Source organism: Vespa crabro, chromosome 3 (assembly GCF_910589235.1).
Source record: "Vespa crabro chromosome 3, iyVesCrab1.2, whole genome shotgun sequence".
NCBI classification, from domain to species: domain Eukaryota; kingdom Metazoa; phylum Arthropoda; class Insecta; order Hymenoptera; family Vespidae; genus Vespa; species Vespa crabro.
Window position 1 is genome coordinate 10193734 of NC_060957.1, and position 25000 is coordinate 10218733.

At 28.4% G+C, this 25000-nt stretch overlaps 3 protein-coding genes and 1 non-coding gene across 7 annotated transcripts in view; 2 read left to right on the forward strand and 2 right to left on the reverse strand.

The window, feature by feature from the left end:
- LOC124422531 (ubiquitin-conjugating enzyme E2-24 kDa) overlaps nucleotides 1-629 on the forward strand; it is a 5586-nt gene extending 4957 nt beyond the window's left edge. For all 4 annotated transcript variants that reach the window (XM_046959079.1, XM_046959077.1, XM_046959076.1 and 1 more), the window contains exon 6: nucleotides 1-629. This exon is cut by the window's left edge and continues 1719 nt beyond it. The gene's annotated coding sequence lies outside the window, so the exon portion shown is untranslated.
- Nucleotides 630-724: 95 nt separating this feature from the next.
- LOC124422530 (CD63 antigen-like) lies at nucleotides 725-13500 on the reverse strand. The gene is made up of 6 exons (XM_046959075.1): nucleotides 13118-13500; nucleotides 7145-7333; nucleotides 6810-6980; nucleotides 5066-5287; nucleotides 4658-4719; nucleotides 725-3083 (listed from the first exon to the last, which is right to left on the reverse strand). Exons 1-6 carry the CDS (start codon nucleotides 13178-13180, stop codon nucleotides 3065-3067), a joined length of 726 nt encoding a protein of 241 aa, XP_046815031.1. The 5' UTR covers nucleotides 13181-13500; the 3' UTR covers nucleotides 725-3064.
- A 4422-nt stretch (nucleotides 13501-17922) lies between these two features.
- Nucleotides 17923-25000, forward strand: part of LOC124422520 — a 13852-nt gene continuing 6774 nt past the window's right edge. Inside the window, exons 1-5 of the mRNA XM_046959056.1 lie at nucleotides 17923-18116; nucleotides 20065-20156; nucleotides 23816-24004; nucleotides 24184-24354; nucleotides 24615-24842. Of these exons, the coding sequence (XP_046815012.1) occupies nucleotides 18101-18116; nucleotides 20065-20156; nucleotides 23816-24004; nucleotides 24184-24354; nucleotides 24615-24842 (696 nt within the window). The 5' untranslated portion in view covers nucleotides 17923-18100. The remainder of the gene's footprint in view (nucleotides 18117-20064; nucleotides 20157-23815; nucleotides 24005-24183; nucleotides 24355-24614; nucleotides 24843-25000) is intronic.
- Nucleotides 21698-21779, reverse strand: Trnas-uga. Its single transcript has one exon. It is a non-coding gene; the product is annotated as a tRNA-Ser (tRNA).

Below are 25000 nucleotides of genomic sequence, written 5' to 3' on the forward strand. Positions count from 1 at the left end.
CTGTTTATAAGAGTAGTAATGGAATATAATCAATCTTGCTCTTCCTTAACTAGAGAGAGCTGCAGAAACAAAAACAAAAAAAATTTATCTATGGAAGTGCATAATGCAGTTTATTATAATATCATATTAAATATCAATTTAATTAAGGATCGCTCTCCGTTGTATTCCTTTTTGTATTCCTCTTGTAACAAATCATCAGGGAAAACGTTTCATTCCAAGAAAATAATTAATTTCAATTTTTATTCATTCTTTTTTTCAGAGATTTCTTTATCCATAAGCTCTTTGATTAAATGATATTTCGTTTTGCAATTTTTATCAAACGAAGAGATTACGTTATATTGTATTTTAAACATATTTCATATGTTCAAAGTTATGCTGCATTATTCACAGAGATAAATATGTGCTATCCACAAAAACTATTTAACTGATGAATGCGATTGTAATCTCTCTCATTCACTAAAGACAGAAAGAGGCTACAGCTCTGGTGATATCAAAATGGCAAAATAAAAAAAAAAAAAAAAAAGAAATGAGAGATCCACTAATCCTAATCAATGATGGATGTTAGTCTGCTACCGAATGGTCTGCATAAATATAAATTACAATAAAATAAACTGATTATAAAATTATAATATGTTGAAGTTCTCATTTTTTCCTTCCTAAATTTTATATATATATATATATTTTATATGAGGTGTACAAGTATTCAAGATTAAATACAAAACGATTAGTGTAATTAATTTATTAATATACATAAAGGCTAGACAAATATGTGCTAAGGATATGTCGTTGGCTCCTAAATTGCCAAAAAATAATAAGTTATATTAAAATAATGGAATTATCTTAATACAAATTTATCAATATTGACTAATTTATAATTTACACTTTTATAGAGAAGAAAAAAAAATACAAGCAGATAAAATATATAATTTAGTATAAATTTACTCTCTTGTAAGAATACGGTATATATATGTAAAATACCAATGCTCTCATTAATACTGATTACAATAATCTTTATCAGTCTTATCTCTTGCCCAATAATCAATGTATATCAAGAATCTAATTGAGATTTATAAAAAAAAAATGACGATTATTGTAATTAAAAGGAGCGAACTTTGGACAAGTGCCAGTTTTGGACAAGCTATGTTGCGCAAGACAGTTAAGTGACATTAAAACCTTTTTTTCTTTTTACTATATTAATCATTTATAACATATGTCTTCTCTCTTTCTATAAGTTAGGCACACTTTAATCATATATATCTCTTAGCTAGTTAGTTTATAATATACTGTGAATACAATTATCTAAGAATGTTTCATTTATATCCATTCTGAGCATATTTAATACTACCAGAGTGCATTTTAAAACGTACGTACATACATGATACAAATATCACTTTGAATCTTTTTACAACTTTCTCGTTGTTGTACAATTACATTAAATAATTATGTCATTGTAATTTTTCAAATTGTGAAGGAATATTGTAGCAAATTTTCAAGTACCATATGTATATATCATCATCATCATAATCATCATCATCATTAACATAACTTGTCGTTAACAATAACTGTCCTAGTTTCAGCTTATTCTTGTCAATAATACAAAATTTCAAGAAATAATAGATAATATTATGATATTGGTTGCAAGTACTTTGATTCGCAAAATCGAGACGATGTAAAGGTTTCTTTTATAGCACTTCTTTTTGAATTTTTTTATTTCTGTTTTTTTTTCTTTTTTCTTTTTCTTTTCTCTTTTTTTTCATTCTTTTTTTTTCTTTTTTTTTTTTTTTTAATAATACAACCATAGTGGTATAGAACACGTAGAATAGAATATTTTAATATATTTAATAACACAAAGGATTTCATTATTGACAAATTGACAATATATATATCATTGAAACTAAATATCAAGGTACATCAATTATTTATATCCGTTAATTTGCGCATTAAGAATCGATATGGGGGAGAGATATTGTGTACACATTATTTATTTATATATATATATATATATATATATATATATATATATATATATATGTATATATATCTTGGAATATTTTGTCGATTACGAATAAAAGTACGCACATTTCTAGAATAAATATGATATCATTACGAATTTGGTACATGTAAGACTGCTGCAACATTTGATAATTCTATTTAAATAAAGAGTTGTTTAAAAAAAGGTATCCTTTTTTATCGAGAAGGCATACAAAGAAAGTATGCCATGTTTTATATCATTCATATTTAAATATAGTAGAAGCAATAAGCCATTTTGCATAATAATGAGTATTAGAACACAGGCTTTTCTCTGCGAGTAAATCTTTGATAACCAATCCACATTGTACTGTTAGAGGGAAGATTAGGCAAAAATAGCTTATTGTTTCTTTTTATATATGATAATAAATTAAAGAGGAATGATGGTTGTAGAGCTATTGCGAGCACTAAAATTAAGCAGCTCACATTTATGATGTTAATATCTATGCTTTTACAAGGAGCGAAGACATATTGTACATAGATGAGACATCTCTTTTGTAATAATTATTTTTATATCATGGCTGCAACACATGGCACATCGATTATATTAATTGTCATTATCGCTCATTTTTTTTAACACTTTTTTTTATAATTTTTTTATTCTTATTTATTTCCTTTTTCTTTTTTTTTCTTTTTTTTTTTGTTCCATTACGATGGTCTTCTTGTATTATACAAAAAAAAAGAAAAAAAATAAGAGAGAAATTGTATATATATTTTTATAGTCGCTGCGCTCTCTTTGGTATTTTTGGCATGTAATGGCAGTAAATCATTTCATTTTTGTTAGAGAATTCTTCATAAAGAGAAATCAGAAAATAGTTCTTCAATAATAAACCTTTCCAAGATATATTTTCTCTTTTACATTACGTGTATAGAAAAGTTATTTTAACATAATTTTAACATCATTCCTCTTTGCTATACATTTTTAAGCATTTTAATAATTAATAAAAATGGTCATATTCGCAATGGAACTATAAATATCTTTCTGCCAATGTATGATGAACAATATTATGAAAAATGCCCCTTAACTGATGGCAGATCAGTGTGCTGTGGTTTCGCTGTAAGTAAAAATATTACATCACTAGAGTTTTAGATACATTAATTGAATAACATAAGTGCACTGCATATTGACTAAGCAATAACATATAAAAAGCCAAACATTCCATTGATAAAAACGTAATTATAAGCGGAATTTATATTACCAGCAGTGTCCAAAGTCGACAGACCTTTCGCTCTATAACAATGAACAGATTGGCATTGACTTTGTTGTGTCATTTTACCTGCACTATGTAGAAATTGTTTTCATCAATTAGTTTTATATATATATATATATATATCTCTACAAAGTGCTCAAGATAAAATAATTATTTGAACCTGACGTTGTATATTCACTATGTAGGATATGGCCATTAATCATAATTATAACACTACGTAAACTTTACACCGTAATAAACAACAAAACATCTTAATAATAGATAAATAGTAATTCTTAATTATAATTTACGCATATATTATACCGTTTTACACGGCATTTCAATATGCAAATACTCGCGCTAAATCTATTATACTTGTGTATTTTCTGTGTAGACAAAGAGGGGAGAAATATGCTTGTTAATCTAAAAATCTTTGTTCATTTGTATTAAAGCAACGAATGTACCAAGAAATAATTTACTTAATTATGATTTTCAATCACAGATACATTTGAAACTGTACAGTTTTCTTGAGTACTTACATAATCAATGCTTAAATCGTGAAAACCAAATAGACTAGCATTATTATAGTGGAGCCCTAATAAATAATCTACATAGACATGTATTCATGCGAGAGAATAAAGCTTTTGCTTTTAACATAGATTACATTTGCTTCACTTTACTCCTTTTCAGATTTAAAATTATATTTTTTAATAAATAAGAAAAGAAATTAAAAAAGGAAAAAAATAAAATGATGACCTTGCCATCATATAACATAAATAACGCCATTCCTTAAGACGAATATTTGCTTAGCCAAGACTTCTTCAAACTTCTTTGGAAATTTTGCAATTGATTTTTTTTTTTGTTAACATAATATTCGAACTTATATTGATATGTTATATGTCATTTTTTAAATCACGTTACCCATGGCTCGGCTATAACAGCATTACAAAGCTGAATGTATATACGATTAGGTATTACGTATATATATAGTTGTTACCTACAGTGCAAATTTATAGGATTTACAAAAACAATGTGTTGTATAGTGATAGATTATTATACATATAAAGTCTTTAAATGTTCTAAATTTAATGTAAAAATGTATATATATAAAACATACGAAAAGATTTTTATGACTATAGAGAAAGCCCAATTACCAAAAATAGTATCAATTTCGTACTTAGTACACCAATACCATCAGTTCAACATGTATTTTAAATTGATCAATCCTTTTAAAGAGATAAAATATTTAACGCAGTGTGTCAGTAAGATAAGCAATAAAAAAGAATACACTCTTGATGTGTAAATTGTGCACCGAAATTGTAAGTTATACATAGTTAAGATAACAAAGATAAGGGTGATGTAACCAGTGTAACAGAACAGTATTTATAAAAAGTGCATGTTAGGCATGTTGCAATTAAAATTTGTGTCTGACAGCTTACACAGTCTCGTACTCGCGACGAATTGAGCGAGCCAAACAGCACGCAAAGGTTACTCCAATCAACTGAAACCAATATAAAAAAAAAAAAAGAATAAGAATATCTTGTAACGAGACCTTTGCCACAACGTGTATGTTGGTAATATAAAATTCAATTTTTTTTTTAATACGATTTGCGATCGCAACAAAATACAAACCACATCATATACTGGGTCTCTTATTTAAACTCATTCTTTATTTTTTTAAGTTATGAACAATTCATGATATTTTAAATGTGATTTAAATCTAATTTTCATTCAAACAAAAATCATTCGTTGTGACATTTTTTTGCTGTGACATATCATCAGAAAATAAAATTAAGTTATACATTACACACATATATATATATATATGTATGTATGATTTATTTTACCTGAGTAAGAGCAATTCCTATACCAACGGATGCTAAAGCCAAAGAATTGTACTTAATGGTCTGTTGTAACTTGGACATACAGCCATCACCATTGGAATGAACCGAATTCGAATCACATTTATCACCTGCAGAAATTTCCGTACAACAAGAATCCGGTATTATATTATCCGTGTAATTAAGTTTGGCCCAATCTCCTGGATTTTCTATACCACAGCATCGTAACTATAATAACAGTATTATCGAATTAATGGATAGATTTATAGAGATACCATGTACACAAAATAATTATTTCCAAGCTTGAATATCACCAAGGGCTACGAACGTCTTTCTTGGTTAACTATTATTGTTATTTTTATTATTTACGATTAACTCGTACTCAGCAACGAAAATGTTCAGTAATCGATCAAATGATTCTTACACAATTTCCCTTTCACTAGTGAAGACGTATATATTGTGCAAGATATATACAGGGGGATCTTATTTGAATTTATCGGGGCATTTCAATAGAAACGTAAAATTAAATAATAATAATAATAAAAAAAGCTATATATTTGTTATATAAATACATATATATATATATATATATATATATATATATATATATATATATATATATAATCATCAAAACAATCGGATATTAAAATGGAAAATGTAGAAAAATAGTTTGGTAAAAAATAATATGGCAATGATAATCAATGCCTTATATACATTTATATATGTGTGTATAAAATTTAGAAAAATAAATAATTATGATATTACTATATTTTATAACGGAGATATCTAAACTGATAAATTCAATTGGGACACCGTATACATTTATACACTGTACTTATATACATAGCGTGACCTAGTGTGTAACACATTTCACTTAAATACCAAGTTTATTAAGTTTACTGATCGATCGAGCTTAAATATCATGAACAAAGCACAATATAATATATATATATATATATATATATATATATATATATATATATATATATAACTTTCTTTTAGATACATAATATACATAAAAAAAAATATGTATATATATATAGAAGAAAGTTATATAATACTTTGATAAGATAAATGATTTTTAAGATTTTTTACAGGAAAACGATAATGATGAAATAGAATCGTTTTACTTATACACATATAGGAAACTCAGAATGCTAGGGAATATTGAAGGATCCTTGTATAATATCATTAATGCGAGCTACGTACAAATAGAGATAGATATGATACGTGTACGTAAGTCAGTATGTGGTAAGATTATATGTACGTGGTAATATATACGAGTAGTATATTCTCGTACCACATATACATATATATATGGGGTATATAGATACAATAATCTAACATACGAGGGAAAAAGGGACGAAGAAGATATTGATTCACAGTTTACAAGGCGAATACGTATATACGTTTGTACAGTATATTATTAAAAGAAAAATAAAAAAAAAAAAATAAATAAATATATGTATATATAGAATAAGCCTATTCAATTGAATAGTCAATTTTTTATTCCCTTCCCTCTTACTATCTGTTCAATAGTTTTATAAAATCATTTTTTTCTATTCTATAAGATTTTATTATTCATTTTTTTTATTATATAAGAAACTTTTTTCCTTCATAGAAAAGTATGAGATGTAATTTTATGCCAACAAATGATATGTGCGCGCGTGTGTGTGTGCGTTCGTATAAATAAAATAAATAAGGATAAATATTCAAAGAGACTATGTATAACCGGTTTTTATTTACTTACGTCGTATTGCATGATGTCCCAGGATTTACGAATGTTTTCATCGCTTTTGTATTGATAAAAGGTTGTATTCATACGATTAAGTAACATCGAATCTACCTCATTACGCATTACGTAGCCTGAAATGCCTGCACCCAATTCCAGTGCAAAAATAATCATCAAGAAGACCGAGTACTGAAAAGAAAAAATGGTATTATATACGGTGGTTTGATTACAAAAAAAAAAAAAAAAAAAAAAAAAATGGCGCATCAAGTGACAGTAAATGATTTTTTTTCTATTTCCTTTTTTTGTTTTTCTTATATTTATATATATATATATATATAAAGTAACTTGCGTACTGTTATCAACATGCAATGATTTTCCTTTATTGCTCCGCAACAACCAAAGAACGACACCAGGAAGACTACAATGCCAACGATTATCATTAAAACAGGTGCAGCGAAGAACCAACTATCGACAAAGTTTTTGTAACCACTGTAAACGACCAGTATTACTGCGCCCACTGATATAAAGACGATACCGGTAATCTGTAAAAGAACAAATAGATTTTCATTAAGACTAGTTATTTTAAACGGCGAAAGGATTCAATAGGAAAAAGAACTTCTGCCTCTATTTTTGTCGTTATTCATTAATTATTCATTTACTTATCGATCGACGACAACTTCAGTAGTCATTGAACTCAAACCAAATAAAGGCGTTCTTACGAAGTAAATAAATTTGTAATCTCTGAGATAAGAGAGAGAAAGAGAGAGAGAAAAAAGAAAGGAAAGAGAATCATAAGTTACTGTAGTAACTGATAGTATTATATAGGATTATTGTAATACACATTGTATAAATGAAAATAGAAAAATAATAATATAAAAATTTTTTAATTTATATCTTTATTAATCGTGGATTATATTAAAAATTTTATTGATTGATCTTAATTTTGCTATTCTAAATTATAAATATATATATACATACATTCATATATTTTGATAAGATTCATTGAAAATATGTTCATGACACCCTGTATATATTTAATAGCATATCTGAAGTTGTAAGTAGAGAAGGCCTTTGGTGGATAGACATCGTACAAAAGTTCTACCTACGCTTTGTCTTCATTTATATACGCCTTATAAATACGAGAAATACGCCTACTTATATAATATTACACACACACAAACATAAACACAAACACACACACACAAGAGAAAGGGATTTTTTGTAATATCGTCCTCGTATTATATTCTATACATTTTCTTTTAGAAAAGATTTTCATTTCTGCATAACATTATCGATAATTTCGAACGTTCGAATAATAGACATTTAATTCGTCCTTCGAATGATTAAAAGTTACTTTACGTCCATGAAACAGTTTCTGATCATTGCTTATAAACCACCGTTACCATAATGCATTTGAAATCGATCGCGCGCGACCTAAGTAATCATTCATATCTTCGCGCGAAAAGCAGCAACCACTAGAGAAACCCGAACGAATTTATTTATCTTATTGTATCGGTATTGTCAAATCGACGGTAAAAAAGAACAAAAACGATCTCTCTCCCTCTCTCCCTTTCCACCCCTTCTCTCTAGTTTATTACGATATAAAACGAAACAAAAAAGAAAATGAAAGTTAACTTTAAAATCAAATATCAAACGATCCATCAATCACGAAGTTCTTTTATAGCCATTATTATTATTATTATTATTATTATTATTATTATTATTATTATTATTATTATTATTATCATCATTATCATTATTATTGCACCTTTCCAATAGTAAAAGTTTATATAATCACATTGACCCATTCTAACCTTCTAATAAGAAGATTATAACGATGAAACGGAGCATACGAAGTGACGCAGAAATGTAAATGAAACGAGTGCGTCTCATAAAAGGGTTTCAATTAAGGGCAAGATTATCCCCGTTAGATGAGTCAAGTAGGGCGTGTATTCGTCACGGACAAGATACTTTATGTATCTGTGCACAAGTGCGCGCGTATGCGCATGTAAATATATATATATATATATATATATATATAATATATATATATATTATATAGGAAAGAGGGCAAGGTAGATGCTAAAGTTCATATTGTAAAACAAATCACGCACTATCTTCCTCTTCCTCTGACTCTTTATGCCCCTCTTCCTTCTCTTTCTTTCTCACAACTTCCTTCTACATGTATATATTTTATGTCGTTAGATTTATTAACCAATAAATAATGAATATCACTGTGAAACCTAGTTCTTTATATTTTCAAAAGAAAAACAAATAAATAGATACAGATAAATGTCAAAATGCCAATTGGCCAATAGACCATAATCTCTTTAAGTATTGTATATACTATATATTTCATTGTTATCGATTGAACATTATTTCTGTCACTCGTAGCAATTATTCCGAAAAATAGATTTTTCCTAGAACAATGTAACAATGTCTACTCGTTGTCGGAAATCGAAATGAAATGAAATGAAATATAAAAATTAAATAAGTTTACGATCCCTTTCACTCCATTTTATATATTCGCTCTATAAAATGTAACCTATAGAAAATAAATGAAGCGTGTAAAAGCAAATGGTGCGTTATAATCTAACCTTTTCATTTGATTCTTTTTTTTTCATTTCTTTTTTTTTTTTAGCCATATGGATCCTCGAAAGATCTTCTGTTCATACTATATTGATACTAATAATTCATACATAATTGATATTAATCATTACCAATTAATAAATATGTCTGATATATTTATTAATTGTGAATTCAATTACGTTAATCTTTCAGGAAGATTAAATGATTGAAGAATTTAAAAAAGGAAAGAGGTCTAAGCTCATAATTAATTCCTGGCATTATCGAGACTTCCGTCTATCAATTTGCATTTGTTTAAAAGAAACGGTTAATGACATACAACATGACATGACACGATACAATACAATATGATATGTTACGATACGATACGATATGATACGATACGAATGAGAAGAGAAATAATATTAACTAAACGAAAAAGGTATTAGAATACGTGATATATAAATCGTAATGGATAAGACGAGTAGTATATAAAATGTCTATTCGATACGACATAGCACTATGCTAGTCACAATGGTATCGATACTATCGTCCTTTCTCCCTCCGACTCGTTCAAAACATGTCCACGTATATGGTTTGTACGCTTGGCTAACGGAGGTCGCGTACCACCCTACGTTCACATATATCCACAAACACACTCACTCATATATATATATAATTATTCTCTCGAGAAGTTGACCCCCCTTCGACAGAAAACGACGAGTATTGCACGTATACAGTGTATTTCAACATACGCATATAAATATCGTGTTATTGTCATTAACATTTAAAATACATATGTATGTGTGTATGTGTGTATAAATGAATAAATATTATAAGATTAGTATTAGGATTTAAAAATAATAAATAAAATATTTTGTTAAAAGTAGGAAGAAATTTTTTTTATTTTATTGTATTTTTCTTTTTCTTTTTTATTATTATAATTACTTTTATGGATGATTATAGTTATTTATTTTTTTTTTTTTTATTTTATTTTCTTTCTTTTTTTTTATATATATATATATACATAGGTTGTCCTAAATATAAAATTATGTCATATAATCGCATACTGTAGCAGTGATATAAAAGAAGTAGGTAATCTTGTTCACTCTTTGAGACCAACGAAGTCTTCGAATAACGCATGAAACATTTTCTCTATTCTAACAATTAAAAGATGATAATTATTTGGCCTGTGGTATATCCTGATTTATCTTTGACTCATAAATCAAATTATTAGAACATAAAGCAAGATCCTACGCCCATCATATTGTGAGAGTTGCAATATATTATGAAACATCCTATATATATATATATATATATATATATATATATATATATATATATTTATATATAATACACACCCACTATATACACACAGAGTGAGCCAGAAAATTTCTAAGTAATTTTTAATATCGATTAAATCGATACGATTTTTAAGAACCTTTGGTCCACCCTGTATATAAATATACACTAGTACGATGAACGTTTGACTTTTCCTGCCTTATATCTAATCGTAACAGACGGCAATACTTAAAAGTAGTATGTGCACAATATAGTGATAAAAAAAAAAAAAAAAAAAAAAAAAAAAATTGGGCCATTTATGTACGTATGTATGTACAATACGTTCATCCCTTACTTCGTTACGATAAAACACGTACTACATAGTCTTCTATATCGAATGAACATAACCTATGATTCTTCTAGATATTCTTTACTATTACTACCTCCTTTTCTTCTCTATTTGTTGTTTAGTAGTAAAGAAAGATTTTATCGATCGGAACGATAGAGAAATTTATTATCAATGGAGCAATTGAGAGAGATTATTTGACAAAATGAATAACGAGAAAGGGGAGAGTGGATGGGTAGGTGGGTGGGTGGGTGAGGGAGAAAAGTAGAGAAATAAATACATTGGGCGTACGCGGGAATATCAGAGTTCGAAAAACTCTGACCTGGTTTTGTTTGAGAAAAGAAGATCGAGTTTTAAGTAACCTCGATCGAACGAATTTTTTTCTTCTCTTTTTTTCTTTCTTTTTCTCCTCTCTCTCTTTCTCTCTCTCTCTTGTATATATGTCACATGCTTTACACTATGTATAATATATACGTAGTAGTAGTAGTAGTAGTACTTGTAGTAGTATAGTAGTATATATATATATATATAAATATATGTAATTTATGTACATACAAGAGAAATCGATTACGGCCGAAAACGAAGCTTTGCGATTTTTTATTCATTAACGTTTCGTGATCGACCGAATAAAATTTTTCCATCTATGCGTTCTCATTTAAATTATTATCAATCATCCTGAAAGTTCATTCACGCATGAATATTTATCATTTGTGGATGTGCGTTTATATAAGAAAATAAAAGAAGAAAAAAAAAAATAAATAAATAAATGAAGTAAAAAAAAACAAAAAATAACAATAACATATGAACGAACGAAGATAAGATGAGGAATAATATGAAATGAAATTTTCTTAATAAATGAGTCAAAGTTATTATATTGTCAGTGATTACAAAAGTCTAAAAACTCCTTGTAGGTTCCTTTCTTTTGTTTCCTTCCACTTCGGCGAGTACGACGCGGCGACGTTGTACGCAAGAACAAGAATCTACAAACCACTATACCATACCACATCCCTCTCTCCTCGTGGGCTCGTCCATTTCCTATCGGGAGAGAAGAAAGCGAACGCGGAGGAAGGAACTTTTCCTTCGATGAGTCACGCAATGATTTTAAAAAATAGTAGGGAGAAAGTAAAAAAAAAATATTTAGTCAACTGACTAATACAAGATCTCTTTTTATCTTTTTCCTTTCCAATGGTGTCGCAAAAGAAACAGACAACAAAAGAGAAACAGAAAGAGAAAGAGAGAGAGAGAGAACATAAGAGAGAAAGAAAGTAATTATCTCGTATCTCATAAATGTGTTTCTTGAATTTCGAAACATTACCAGCTGAATATAATTTGCGCTGTTTCTCGCGACTAAGAACAAAAGGGGAAAAAAAAAAAGATAAATTCAGATTGAAAATATCCAATTATCAAATGTGATTTTACATATTAAATAAAAATATAAAAAGTAAAGCAATGTTATATATTATTAAGCGATTGTTACATATATATATATATATATACATATATGTATATATTATATATATATTATGTTATATGTTATATATATGTTATACATATAATATTAGAGGTGTATGTTAAATGTGTGTATTTGTATCTTATAGAAAGTCAATAAATAAACAAATGAGTAATAAAATAGTATATTATATATATATATATATATGTGTATATATAATTAGATATGTATGTTAGATGTATATGTGTGTGTATTTTATGTAAAGTCAATAAATAAACAAATTAGTAATAAGATAGTGTATATATATATATATACACTATCTTATTACTATCTATCTATATATATATATACAGTCAATAAATAAACAAATGAAGAATAAAATAATTCGAAGAATATTTCTCTCGCGTTCGATAATATAGGAACTTTTAATTAGAAAAGAATCTAAGAAAAAACATTTCGAGAATAAGACGAGAGAGAAAGAGAGAGAGAGAGAGAGAGAGAGACAGAGGGAGAGAGAGAGAGAGAGATAGACAGATGCGAAATAAATATTATTCTTTTCTTCTTCTTTCAGGACGACGTCAATAGTAAGAGATAGAGAGAAAGAGACAGAGATATAGAAATAAAGAGACAGAGAGAGAGAGAAAGGAATAGAGGATGATGACACCGTTAAATCTCGTTACTCACCGCGAATATCAAGTTGAAAAGGAATAGCAGGTATTTCACGCAAGCCATAGTGCCGGACACCATTTTTCCGCCTCACTTTTCTCACTCCTTTTTTTTGATTAGGCGCGAAAAAATAAGGATACTTTTGTAAGATGAACGATTCGTCGTTGAAATTGTTTCACCTTATTAATTTGAGATCGATTCGTTTCTATGATACCAATTACACAATTTATTAATATATATATATATATATATATATATATATATATATATATATATATGTATATATATATAAATAGATATATAGATATATAGATAGATATATATATATAGACTGAAAAATTTTAAGAAATATCTTTCAGTGATTCGGAACAATTAACGAGAACGATATTCCTGCTTCGAACGTTCGTTACGAAGTGTGGCCAAATTATATATTTTTGTTGTGTTGCACGGGACGGTACGATGTGCCACGGTGCGCGCGCAACTCTTGCGTCTCCCACCACTTACCTGAGTTCATGCTCAAGGATGTATCAAATGTTGGTGTTACTTCCAATTCAATATTTCATCATTTTTAATCGTTTATTTTGATATATATATATATATATATTTATCATCATTGATTTTTCATTAAGGATTTTTATCGATCGATAAAAAAAAAAAACAAAAATCCATAACACGATGAAAATCTTTTTGTTGATTGACGACGTTGAATCTGCAAAAAAAAAAAGGAAAGAAAATAAATAAAAGAAAAAAAGAACAAAAAGATGAAAAATGAAAAGGATCAAATGAAGTTCGTTGTATGGCACAAACGATTCCTGACAAATGATTTTAAATGAAATATCTTTAAAAGATAAGTTGAAATATATATATATATATATATATATATATATATATATATATACGAAATGTATGACAAATGTTTAAGATTATCGACGCTTTCGAAGTAAAGATTTGTGAAAGTATTTCTAATCGAATATACTTTTATCATAGTTACGTTATATTCCCATGAATACAGCCCTGAAGTCTTATACTACAGCGCACCTACAAGAGAGAGAGAGAGAGAGAGAGAGAGAGAGAGAGAGAGAGGCTGTGCTCGGTCTCGAGCTCATTCGGTGAGAGAAATGATGCATCATGGCGATCCTATTAATTACTGATGTTCTTACTCTTGAATTTTATGAACTCCTTTGGAAAGCAAACATAGTATGCTCCAGCTAATTGGCAATTAAATTGAACATTCTTATTGATGATGATTGAACTCGTATACAAAATTTTAATTGTATTACGAATAGATGATTTTCGTTACGTCGCTCGTATACGGAAAGAGAAACAAGCGCATTAAAAAAGAAAAAGAAAAGTTAGGAAACGTTTTATCGTTATTACTATTATTGTTATAGGGAAAAAAACAAAAAAGAACAAAAAAATAAATAAAAAAGAAAGAAAAATGACGAAGGGTTCGATTGATCATTTTATACGAGGGTGGACTCGCTTCGTAGCAGCCCTACTTCAGTTCAATAGGATCCTTGGTTAACAATTACCCCGACGTATATACATACGTACATACATACATACATACATAAATACATATATACATATATACAATGTATGCACGTATATACGTCACTTATGCGAGGTGGGTATAGTTCGAAAAGAACGAGACATGTATTCTCATTTCCCCTTCGTCCTTTTTCTCTTTCTCTCTTTTTTTTTTTCTTTTATTTTTTTTTCTTTTTTCTTTTCCCCCCACCCCTTTTTTTTTCTTACTCGAGACACGAGAATATCTTATCGTCCCTCGTCACATGGCTTATCTTTCATTCACCCTTCCCCATTTTCATGACATACATCGATTTCAACATAACATTCGTATACTACTTCGTTTCATATATATGTATATATATACTTACATCTAGTTCGTAAAATGGATGGATAGCTCTCGATATTTACCCTTGTCCCAAATAACTCGAATTGAATTTCGCGGTCAGTCAAAACGGCTTTCCGATTGGCCTAACGAGCCCCGTAACGCAAGGAAGTGTCGTTGGACAAAACCTATGTTCCATTGTCGGATAATACATTCGCAATGACGTAAAATTTTTCTAATAATTATTACGTGTTTATATGAAAGGGTTTTATAAAATTTTCCGATCAAATTTTGATAATGAGTATTTTAAGAGGAAAATAAAAATAATAAATTTACATAAAAGAAAAAGATAAATAATATATATATATATAAATTTATTGTTAACTTTAAGTTATAGATAAAGTTATAAAGTAGAAACTTGAAACATCATGTACACACTTTGTAAACCTTCTTTAGTTTTACTCATTGTTAGTTATGCGCGAACAGCTGTTACTTTCGAGGAAAATAATATTCGAGCATTCGTATTTTTCTTGTGCGCAAATAGTCTCGTCGATACTTATAAACATATTACGTTCATCCCCGAGCTAACATAGGTCACGTGATTTCTACGACATATTTTTTTTTTCTAATGGCAGACCTACGAATTATCTTTCTTATTTTAGACTTTTTCATTTCTTCATTTTTTTTTATATCTCACAAGAAGAGAAAAAAAGTAAAAAAAAAAATGACGTACATATCTTGAACAAATCTTACATTGACTTGAACAATCGAGACCCCATTTATCCATTATGTTTGATTAAAGCGTCTTCGCGTTTCAATCGTAGAGTAATCACGCTTTGAATTGAATCGTATAAAAAAAAAAAAAAGAAAAGAAAAAAAAAAGAAACAAGAAAAAATAATATTATGCTATTTTATAACGTGTGCCCGATTCGGTTCAAATCAATTAAAAATTTTTCGTCATCGGGAAATGTTATTAAAATGATTTGGCAATTTCGTTTGTAAAAAAAAAATATATATATATATAAAATAAAAATAAAAATAAAAATAAAAATAAAAAAATATATGAAAAAAAGTTATTTTATACAGGTCGTTCGATCCGAATAGTCTACCTTGAAAATTTTTCGTTATTAAGAAAAAAAAAAGAAGAAAGGAAAAAGAGAAGAAGATATTATAGGAAATGATTTGACGATCTTTCTGCCATCGAAAAAATAATTATTCAGAGAAAGGCGTGTTCGAGGAGTAATAATTACGATAAGAGACACTCGTGAAATCTCATGTGCGCGCGCACACACATACACGCGACACACATACGATATATATTGTATATATATATACATAAATTCGCATATAACAATATAACAAATATGCATATGCATTTGCATATGCACTCGTGAAAAAAAATATAATCGTAAATATGTGGCTTAGTTTAAATCATTTTTTTTCTTTTTTAAGATTTTACTCTAACTTCAATCAAAAATAAGATATAAATCGTTACAGTTGAGCGAATCACCGGACATCATTTCAAAACAATCATTTAAGACGACCTTTAATGAACTAATCATTTTCCGACATTGTATTATGTAATTTTTTTTTTTTTTTATTCAGTATAGTACGAGGAATGAATCCATGTAAAAAAAAAGAAAAAAAAAAAAGAAAAATAAAAAGAAAAAGAAATCGTAAGATTCTGTTTAAAAAAATTATCGATGACCTTGAAATATCGTAAAAAGAAAAAAAAAAGATGACCTTGAGAAAGAAGTTCTCCCATCGTCAGTGAAAATTGATCCTTCAAATCATATAATTTTCTTCTAACATTTTTTATAAAATCATAAATGACAAAGATATTTTGATTTTAATATCCATTTCTATGTGCATTTAATGTGCACATATACGTAAATAAGCACATATACGAATGCAAGTTTGACAAATGAAAGAAAAACTCGTGCATCGGTACGATGCACCCGATGATAAAAGCGGATAAGCTCTGACGGTGCCCGACATACACGACGCATGCTTTAATTTAATTGCAAGCATTGCGAGAACGTAGGTGGTAGACAGACGATTCAGTGACCTCTCTCTTTCTCTCTTTCTCTGTCTGTCTGTCCGTCCGTCTGTCCGTCTGTCCGTCTGTCCGTCTGTCCATCCATCTTTCTCTCTCTTTCTGTCTCTCACTCTCTGCGAATCGAGACGTTAGTTAGAATGTTCGTTTTCAGGGGCTTCACTTTTCTAACACGAAGGGACTATTAAGCTTCGTTGAAATTCGATAACAAAAAAGAAAATAAAATCTGATGGAAATCCGAAAAGTTCCGATTGAAATTTACATATATCATTATTCATAATGTTTATTTTTTATTGCCTAATATGCGTGTATGTGTGCGTTTATATATATATATATATATATATATATATATATATATATGTATGTAACATATTACTAACATATATTAACAATATTATTAATTTGATAATTAATTAAAATATAATTAACATTAACGGAAGCATTTGACATTTTTAAAGGTATCCATTCAAATAAATTAATTACATATAATATATAAAAATTGTATATATATATATATATATATATATATATATCTTTTTCTCACTTCACATATCTTTTTCACACTTGTTCATGCAAATGATTATGAATTAAAAAATATAATTGTTCAAATTCAATTGTGGTTACAAATTTGAATGAAAAACTATATACTATGTTACTCTGAAGAAAAATTTTTTGTTATCGAGAAAAAGAGAAAGAGAAAAAAATTATTAAAATGATTCGGCACCTTTGTTTATGAAAAGGAAACAAAAAAAAATAATAATAAATTAAATTTATTATATATAATATAAATTTATATCGCGTCGCTTAAGGACGATCGTCTCCATTATCTAAATCCGTCACTGAGATGATTAATCATTATTAACGTATATAGATATGTTATTAATTGTCAAAACGACAACTTCAGAGCTTACATTGAAACTCGAACATATTCTTGAAGTTACTACGTAATTACTTCAGGCTACACTCACGTCATTTATATTATACGCGCAAATTGTTTTATATACATGTGATAGGATAATAAAATTCTTCAGATATTTTTTATTTTAAGATTAATCAAGTGAATATATCACTCGTTACCGTCACGTGATCAAAGATGTTCAAGATATCAGGTAATTAAATTTATTTATAAAGATTATTCGTATCTATTTATAAATTTTTTTTCTTATTATTATTATTAGTGACTATCGTCAATTTCTATATAAAATTATTATAAATGAATAAGAATTTATAATCATTTCTTCGATATATTTCTGATTATAAAAAATTGTTATTTTAATATCTAATTATATTTATATATATATATCTCAATGTTATCCTGTAACCAATAGCATAATGGTATATATCTATCCATATATCTAACCACCAGGTAGAGATATTATCATACACGCAATATGCCGTGGTTTAGAAAATTTCCTAGCCAATGTCGGCCACGTCAGAAAGATCCCACTGCACCGTCCTTATATAATTGCAACATATAAACGTGCATGCGTGCTCCGATGAACGCGCACGCGCTTTTTTCCCTTGGGTATCAGGGTTGTACGAAGGTTAGGTGTCTTCTACGATTCGTCCTCTTTTTTTCGTCTACCGTATCTTTAAATAGATACTACAGGTGTACGCGATTTTATTAAAGTCACAAATTTATATGTGTACTTGAAATTTCAATTAAAAAAAAAAAAAAATGTATATATATATATATATATATATATACGCACGAATGTTTCCTCGATTTTTTCTTACTTTGTATATTGAAATTAAAATGTTAAGATAAACAATTTGTTCGATTATAGTTTGATAGTAATGTTAATTTATCGTTAGAGCGATCGTAAATAACAGAAAATAAGAGAAATACACTTTCCAATACTTTCCGTCGATAATTTTACGCATTGTGATGAAATTAAAGAAATCAAAGTGAATGTCGGTAATTGTACCGATCTCGTATCGTTTTCTGATACACCTATATTTTCATATTCTTTTTTCGCAGTCGGCACACTGTCGACATCTGTTATGATACATCTGGAAACGATTTCTCCAAAATGGCCTTGAATCTTTCACCATTCAATTTACGTAATAATCCAGAGTATGTAATACGCTTAAATATTACTTAGTAAAAAAAAAAAAAAAAAAGAAAGAAAAAAAAAGAGGAAAAGAAAAGAAAAAAGAAAAAAAAGTACCTCCCAATAAAAACTTTATTATAACAAATATGAAACTTACGAAATTACATGTATAAACGAATAATTTCGAATATTATCGAACAGTACGCATCTGATAACAAGCATTGTAACTTTATTTGTTTTTCTCTTCTTCTGAAAATAATAAAAGGGAAAAAGAAAAAAAAAAACAGAAATTACACGTACTTTTTTCTCTTTTTTTTTTTTTTAGAACTATTCACGTCTTTCATTGAAAACTCACACAGATAGCGTATATAGTACCTATTGCGTTTAACAAGAACACGACGCTCGCACAATAAGTTAGGAAGCCCGCGCGTTTTAGAAGCGTTCGTTAAATTTCGGCCATACTCGACTATGATCGGCCTTACTTCACGCTTATGCGCATGTGCCGACGTGCATTCTCGTTTGACCAATGCTCGTTTATTGATAATGTCTCCTTATTCGGCGGGATTATCAGCGTTTCATTCCCGTTTTCGCTTAACACATTTCTGACACAATTAGTGTATATTCCTATTACTGTGGACACGACATATCGGCCTGAGAGAAAGAAATAAAGAGAGAGAAAAAAAGAGAGAAAAAGAAAGAGAAAAAAAAGAAGAGTGACGGTGAGTGAGAGAGAGAGAGAGAGAGAGAGAGAGAGAGTGAGAGAGAGAGAGAGAGAGAGAGAGAGAAAGAAAAAACGATGCGATTTGCGTTTTTCTTTCTTTTTTTGACTTTTTTTTTTCATTTTTTTTTATCCGCTCAAATTCAGTTTTTCAGAAACAAATGGTCATCGAGACCATCTTTTTCTCTCTTTCTTTTTTTTTCTTTTTTTTTTTTGTCCTTCAAATGTCAACGTATACATAACGTTTTTCTATTTTTCTTTTTTGCACCCGGTTCTACCATTCAGGTAACATAGCCGACAAGATGACATCGATGAAGTTATCGGCGAGCTCGCAATGCGTCAAATATCTAATGTTTATCTTCAATCTATTCTTCGTGGTAAGTGTAGTGAACAAATTGTGATATTATTGATAAATTCATTAGAAGTGTGAATGCGAGAGAGAGAGAGAGAGAGAGAGAGAGAGAGAGAGAGAGAGTGAGTGAGTGAGTGAGTGAGTGAAAGAAAGAGTAAGTCAGTGAATGAGTCAGTGAAAGTGAGAGAGATAGATATAGATTAAAAGCGACGACGTAATAAGTTTTCTGTGAAATATTGTTGGATGTGCCACGAGTACGAGATACATATATATATATAGATATACATCTATATGTGTAAGTGTTGTATCTGTATATATGAATGCATACGTATAGGTAGAACACCGAAGAAATTCCGTCTCCTTGAATATCTTTTGGTTTTTTTCTTTCTCAAGGTAAAAGAGGTCATTGCACCAGCTGCATCAGCTACCATTGCTGCTGGATGCAGCTGCTGCTATCTTTCTTGTTGTTATTAAAGAAGATTTTCTAAGAAAAAATTTATGAATCAAACTGGAAAAACCATTTTTCCCGATCTCTAGCGTCCTTTATATAACGTCATATTAATTTCTTATTTGGACGATTGTCTTTAAATACGATTAAACTCGTCTGATCACCTTAAAAAAATTAAAGCCTATGGAAAGCAAGGGGAGAGAGAGAGAGAGAGAGAGAAAGACAAAAAATGTTTTATGAATACCAGGTTAACTCTTTACCTCAAGAAAACCGGTCCGAGGTTGACTTTCGTTCGCGGAAGATTTTGCGATATATTATATTGAGAAATTGTTTTCGCTTTATTTTGTGTTTTTTCTTCTCTCTCTCTCTCTCTCTCTCTTTCTTTGTTCTCTCTTTCTCTATTATGCGGTTACACCAGTTGAAACAGGATACATCATGTTCATATTCGTTTTTTTCTTTTTTTTTTCTTTTTTCTTTTTCCTTCAATACTTAAATACAAAATTCGAAAGTCGTTTTATCGTTCGACTTTAAATATTACAAAAGTAAATCGAGTTAGTGACGTTAGTCTTTTTACTTTTTTTTTTTTTTCTTTCTTTCTCTTTTCACGCGTCTCCTCTGCCTCAAAAGATTTTTATTCGAACGAATATCAGAACTGATAAAATTTTTCTGTTTAAAGTCCTATTGAGATTTGTAATACAACATATAATCGACTTCCAATATTTCATAATAACTCGGTCGTTTTCGTTGTTACTCGTCGTATTATTGCGTCGTGTGGTCTGCTTTTGTTTTTTCTGATTTTCTTTCGCTCTTTCTTTCCTTTTGATGTCAACTAAATTAAATCAACAATAACAAGCTTGTTTCTCGGAAATATGTAAATAATTCTATTTTAGATTGTACGAAATTAATAATTATTTTCTTTTTCTTTTACATATTAAAGAGTAACAACAATCTTGTACTTATAGTTTGTATAATTCTCGTGTTAAAATATTAATGTTTATTAAACGAAATATATTTTTAATTTGATCTGAAAATTATAGACAATCCGTTAGAATCAATTTTTTAGAGATAACGAGTTCTGATGGAGTGAAAAAAAAATGAAATGTGAGAAAAAAAAATTTCGCTGCGGACAGGATTCGAACCTGTGCGGGTAGAACCCAATGGATTTCAAGTCCATCTCCTTAACCGCTCGGACACCGCAGCTTATAGAAATTGATCATCTTATTTGATAAAAAGTTAACTCCGTTAACTACTTGCGATTTGTCATATAACATTGAGTGTAATCAATTTACATTAATAAATATATTAATAAATTTGCACAAACAAATTCATTATCATTTTTATGCACGGAATTTAATGTAAGATGTATCTACATCTATATATATATATATATATATTTTTTTTTTTCTTTTACAAAATATATTTAATGTATATATTCAATTATTTATTATATCGTACTCTTTCTTTTTTCTTTTTCTCTTTTTTTTTTTTTTTTTAATTATTATTATTATTTTTTTTTTTTTTAATACTGATATATAATTTCTTTCGAGATGGATTGAATTTTGTTTACATTTTATTAAGTTGTATACACTCGAGATATATTTGGATTTATGAATATGTTTTTGTGATGTCTATATTAGCGATAAATTTTACATCGTGTCATCGGAATAATACTAGTTCATTATGTGTTATCTTTGCAGTAGATATTTTATTTATTTTTTATTCATATCGACAAGAGAGCTTTCTTAAGTTTAATAAGAAAAAGGGGAAGAGTGATTGCGTGACAATGAGACTGATTCTGGGAGAGAGACAGAAACAAACTGTTTTCAATTGTTCATTGTTCCTGATTAATGAAAATTACTTAAATTACTACAACTAGATGGTGTAGACAATAAGTAATTATCAGGTCATTATCAGTACGACAAAGAACCAACATATAACTTCTTTCGAAAAATTCTAATCTCTGATATTTAATTCCTCTCTCTCTCTCTCTCTCTCTCTCTCTCTCTCTCTCTCTCTCTCTCTCTCTCTCTCTCTCTCTCTCTCTCTCTCTCTCTCTCTCTTTCTCTCGCTGTCTCGATAAACTCGATATATTTCTTCCAGAAATGATATTGCGAGTAACGTTCGCAATATATTGGTCACATGATTCATAAGTTATTAAAGGGAAATATAATACTATATATTAATTTATTTTGTTAAATAAATGAATTTTTCCAACAATATATTATAAATTCTTTGAGAATTTTTTTTTCCTTTTTATACCGTATTATTAAAAATACTTTCTATTCGTAAATCTAAGAAAGCTTCTTATATAATAGATTTCAATTATGATAAACAATATAGATTGGTTTTGTGCATGTGTGCTTAAGTATATATTATCTTGTTAACGTACAGTTCTAAAGGGAACAAAAAAAAAAGGAAGAGAAAAAAAAATGAGATTAAGGAAGCCAGAAAAATAATCGATAACCAGCCGGTATCAATAAGCCAGTACTCCTAAGTTAGGTGAATTAAATTATGTCGCTAAACGAAGAATATTTTCTTATCTTGCGATTTTAAATAATGAAAATTCAAAATGGCAACTACCGTGAGGGGGGAGAAAGCCATTTTTTTAATTTATCGTTTAATTGAAAAAATGAATGATTCTGAAAAAAAAAAAAGAATGTTTCGTGTGTGTCACTTTAATTAATACGTAACGTTATTCGTTACTCACATTGGATAAATAAACGTCGGAATATATACTATCGGTGTAATGTTTGAATTCGAAAAACAGATAATGATTACGTCACGTTCATACTGCATAACTTCGTCGAGTATTTTCCCGTAATAGTAAAAAAAAAAAAAAGAAAAAAAATTAATAAAGGAGTCTCGTATTAACGTATTATCGATCACTATGATGATCAATTTCTATTATCGATCTAAATATAAATTATTCTTTTTGTAAATGATATATAAATTCAACTTGTAAAAAAGAAATTTCTTTTTTTTTTTTCTATTTTTAAATTTTTTTATTGATCAATTTAATATTACGAATAAAAAAAGAAAGATGTAGATGGAGGAAACTAGCCTCAAGTTAATGTATATATATTTTTTTAATTGAATTTATATGCATTATTAGCAAAAATAACGATTTGTCATTGAATCGATTTTTGTATTTACAATGTGTTCATTTTTTTTTCTTTTTTCTTGTTTTTTAATCGTACAAATAACGATAATGTTGGCCTAATTTTTTTCTATTTTAGGTGACAGGAATAATATTGTTAAGTTTAGGTCTGACTATTTATGGGATCTACTTCAACTACAATCACTTCCTTGAAAATAAATTTTTGTCGGTTCCATCGTTGATGATAGCGATTGGTATTATCATCTTCTTCATTGCTTTCTTTGGATGTTGTGGCGCCGTACGGGAGAATTATTGTATGCTAATTACCGTAAGTTAAAAAAAAAGTTATGGAATGATTAAAAATATAATAATAATAATAATAATAATAATAATAATAATAATAATAATAATAATAATAAAAATGACAATAATTAATGATAACATGTCATTGAAAAAATCGAAATGTAATACTCTTTAATAAGTCAGTAATTCATTGTTTATTTACAGTTCACAACTCTCTTAATATTCATTTTTATACTCGAATTCTCTGGTGGCATTGCTGGTTACGTTTTAAGATCACAAGCAGGCGAAATTATAGAAAAGAAAATGCAGGAAAGTATACCGAAATATAATAAAAGTCATGAGATTGCTGGATTTTGGGACGATATACAAACCAAAGTAATGTATTTCCTATAATTTTTATAATATTGCCATATAATATTTTAATATATATATATAATTAAAAACTTGTGCATGTGTATATATATATATATATATATATATATATATATATATATAGTATATACTATATAAAATATAATATATAGTATATAAAATATCATACTATTATAATAAAATATATTTATTGTTAATGTTAAAGCATCGTAAAAACTGATATTTTATTAACAAGAAAAAAAAATTTGATCTCCAAATTACAGTTCCAATGTTGCGGTGTTACGAATATGTCCGATTGGAGTAGTACATTTGATAACAATGATCTTCCGATGTCTTGTTGCCATTCTCAACAAGGTAAAATCGGTATCAGCATTTGTAACATCACGGAAACGAATGTTTATACCGATGGATGTCTATCGAAGTTTGAACAATACATTAAGTCACACGCTGTGCAGCTAGGTGGTGTCGGCCTTGGTATCGCGACCATTCAGGTAAATTTTTCTATTTCATTAGAAACACTTTATATTGTTATTTCTTTACTCGAATTTAATTTAATGTAGAGGGAATAAAATAAAATAAAAAAAATAAGACAACAAATGTTTACATTACAGGTAATAGGTATATGGTTCTCAATCTACCTAGCACGATC

What these genes read in the sequence shown, in the direction of transcription:
- LOC124422530 (XM_046959075.1), bottom strand. Translation starts at nt 13,180, where the DNA reads ATGGTGTCCGGCACTATGGCTTGCGTGAAATACCTGCTATTCCTTTTC. An exon ending in TTTTCAACTTGATATTCGCG is followed by an intron (nt 7,334 to 13,117) that starts GTGAGTAACGAG and finishes GTTCTTTTACAG; the next exon opens with ATTACCGGTATCGTCTTTAT. An exon ending in TAGGAATTGCTCTTACTCAG is followed by an intron (nt 4,720 to 5,065) that starts GTAAAATAAATC and finishes TATTGGTTTCAG; the next exon opens with TTGATTGGAGTAACCTTTGC.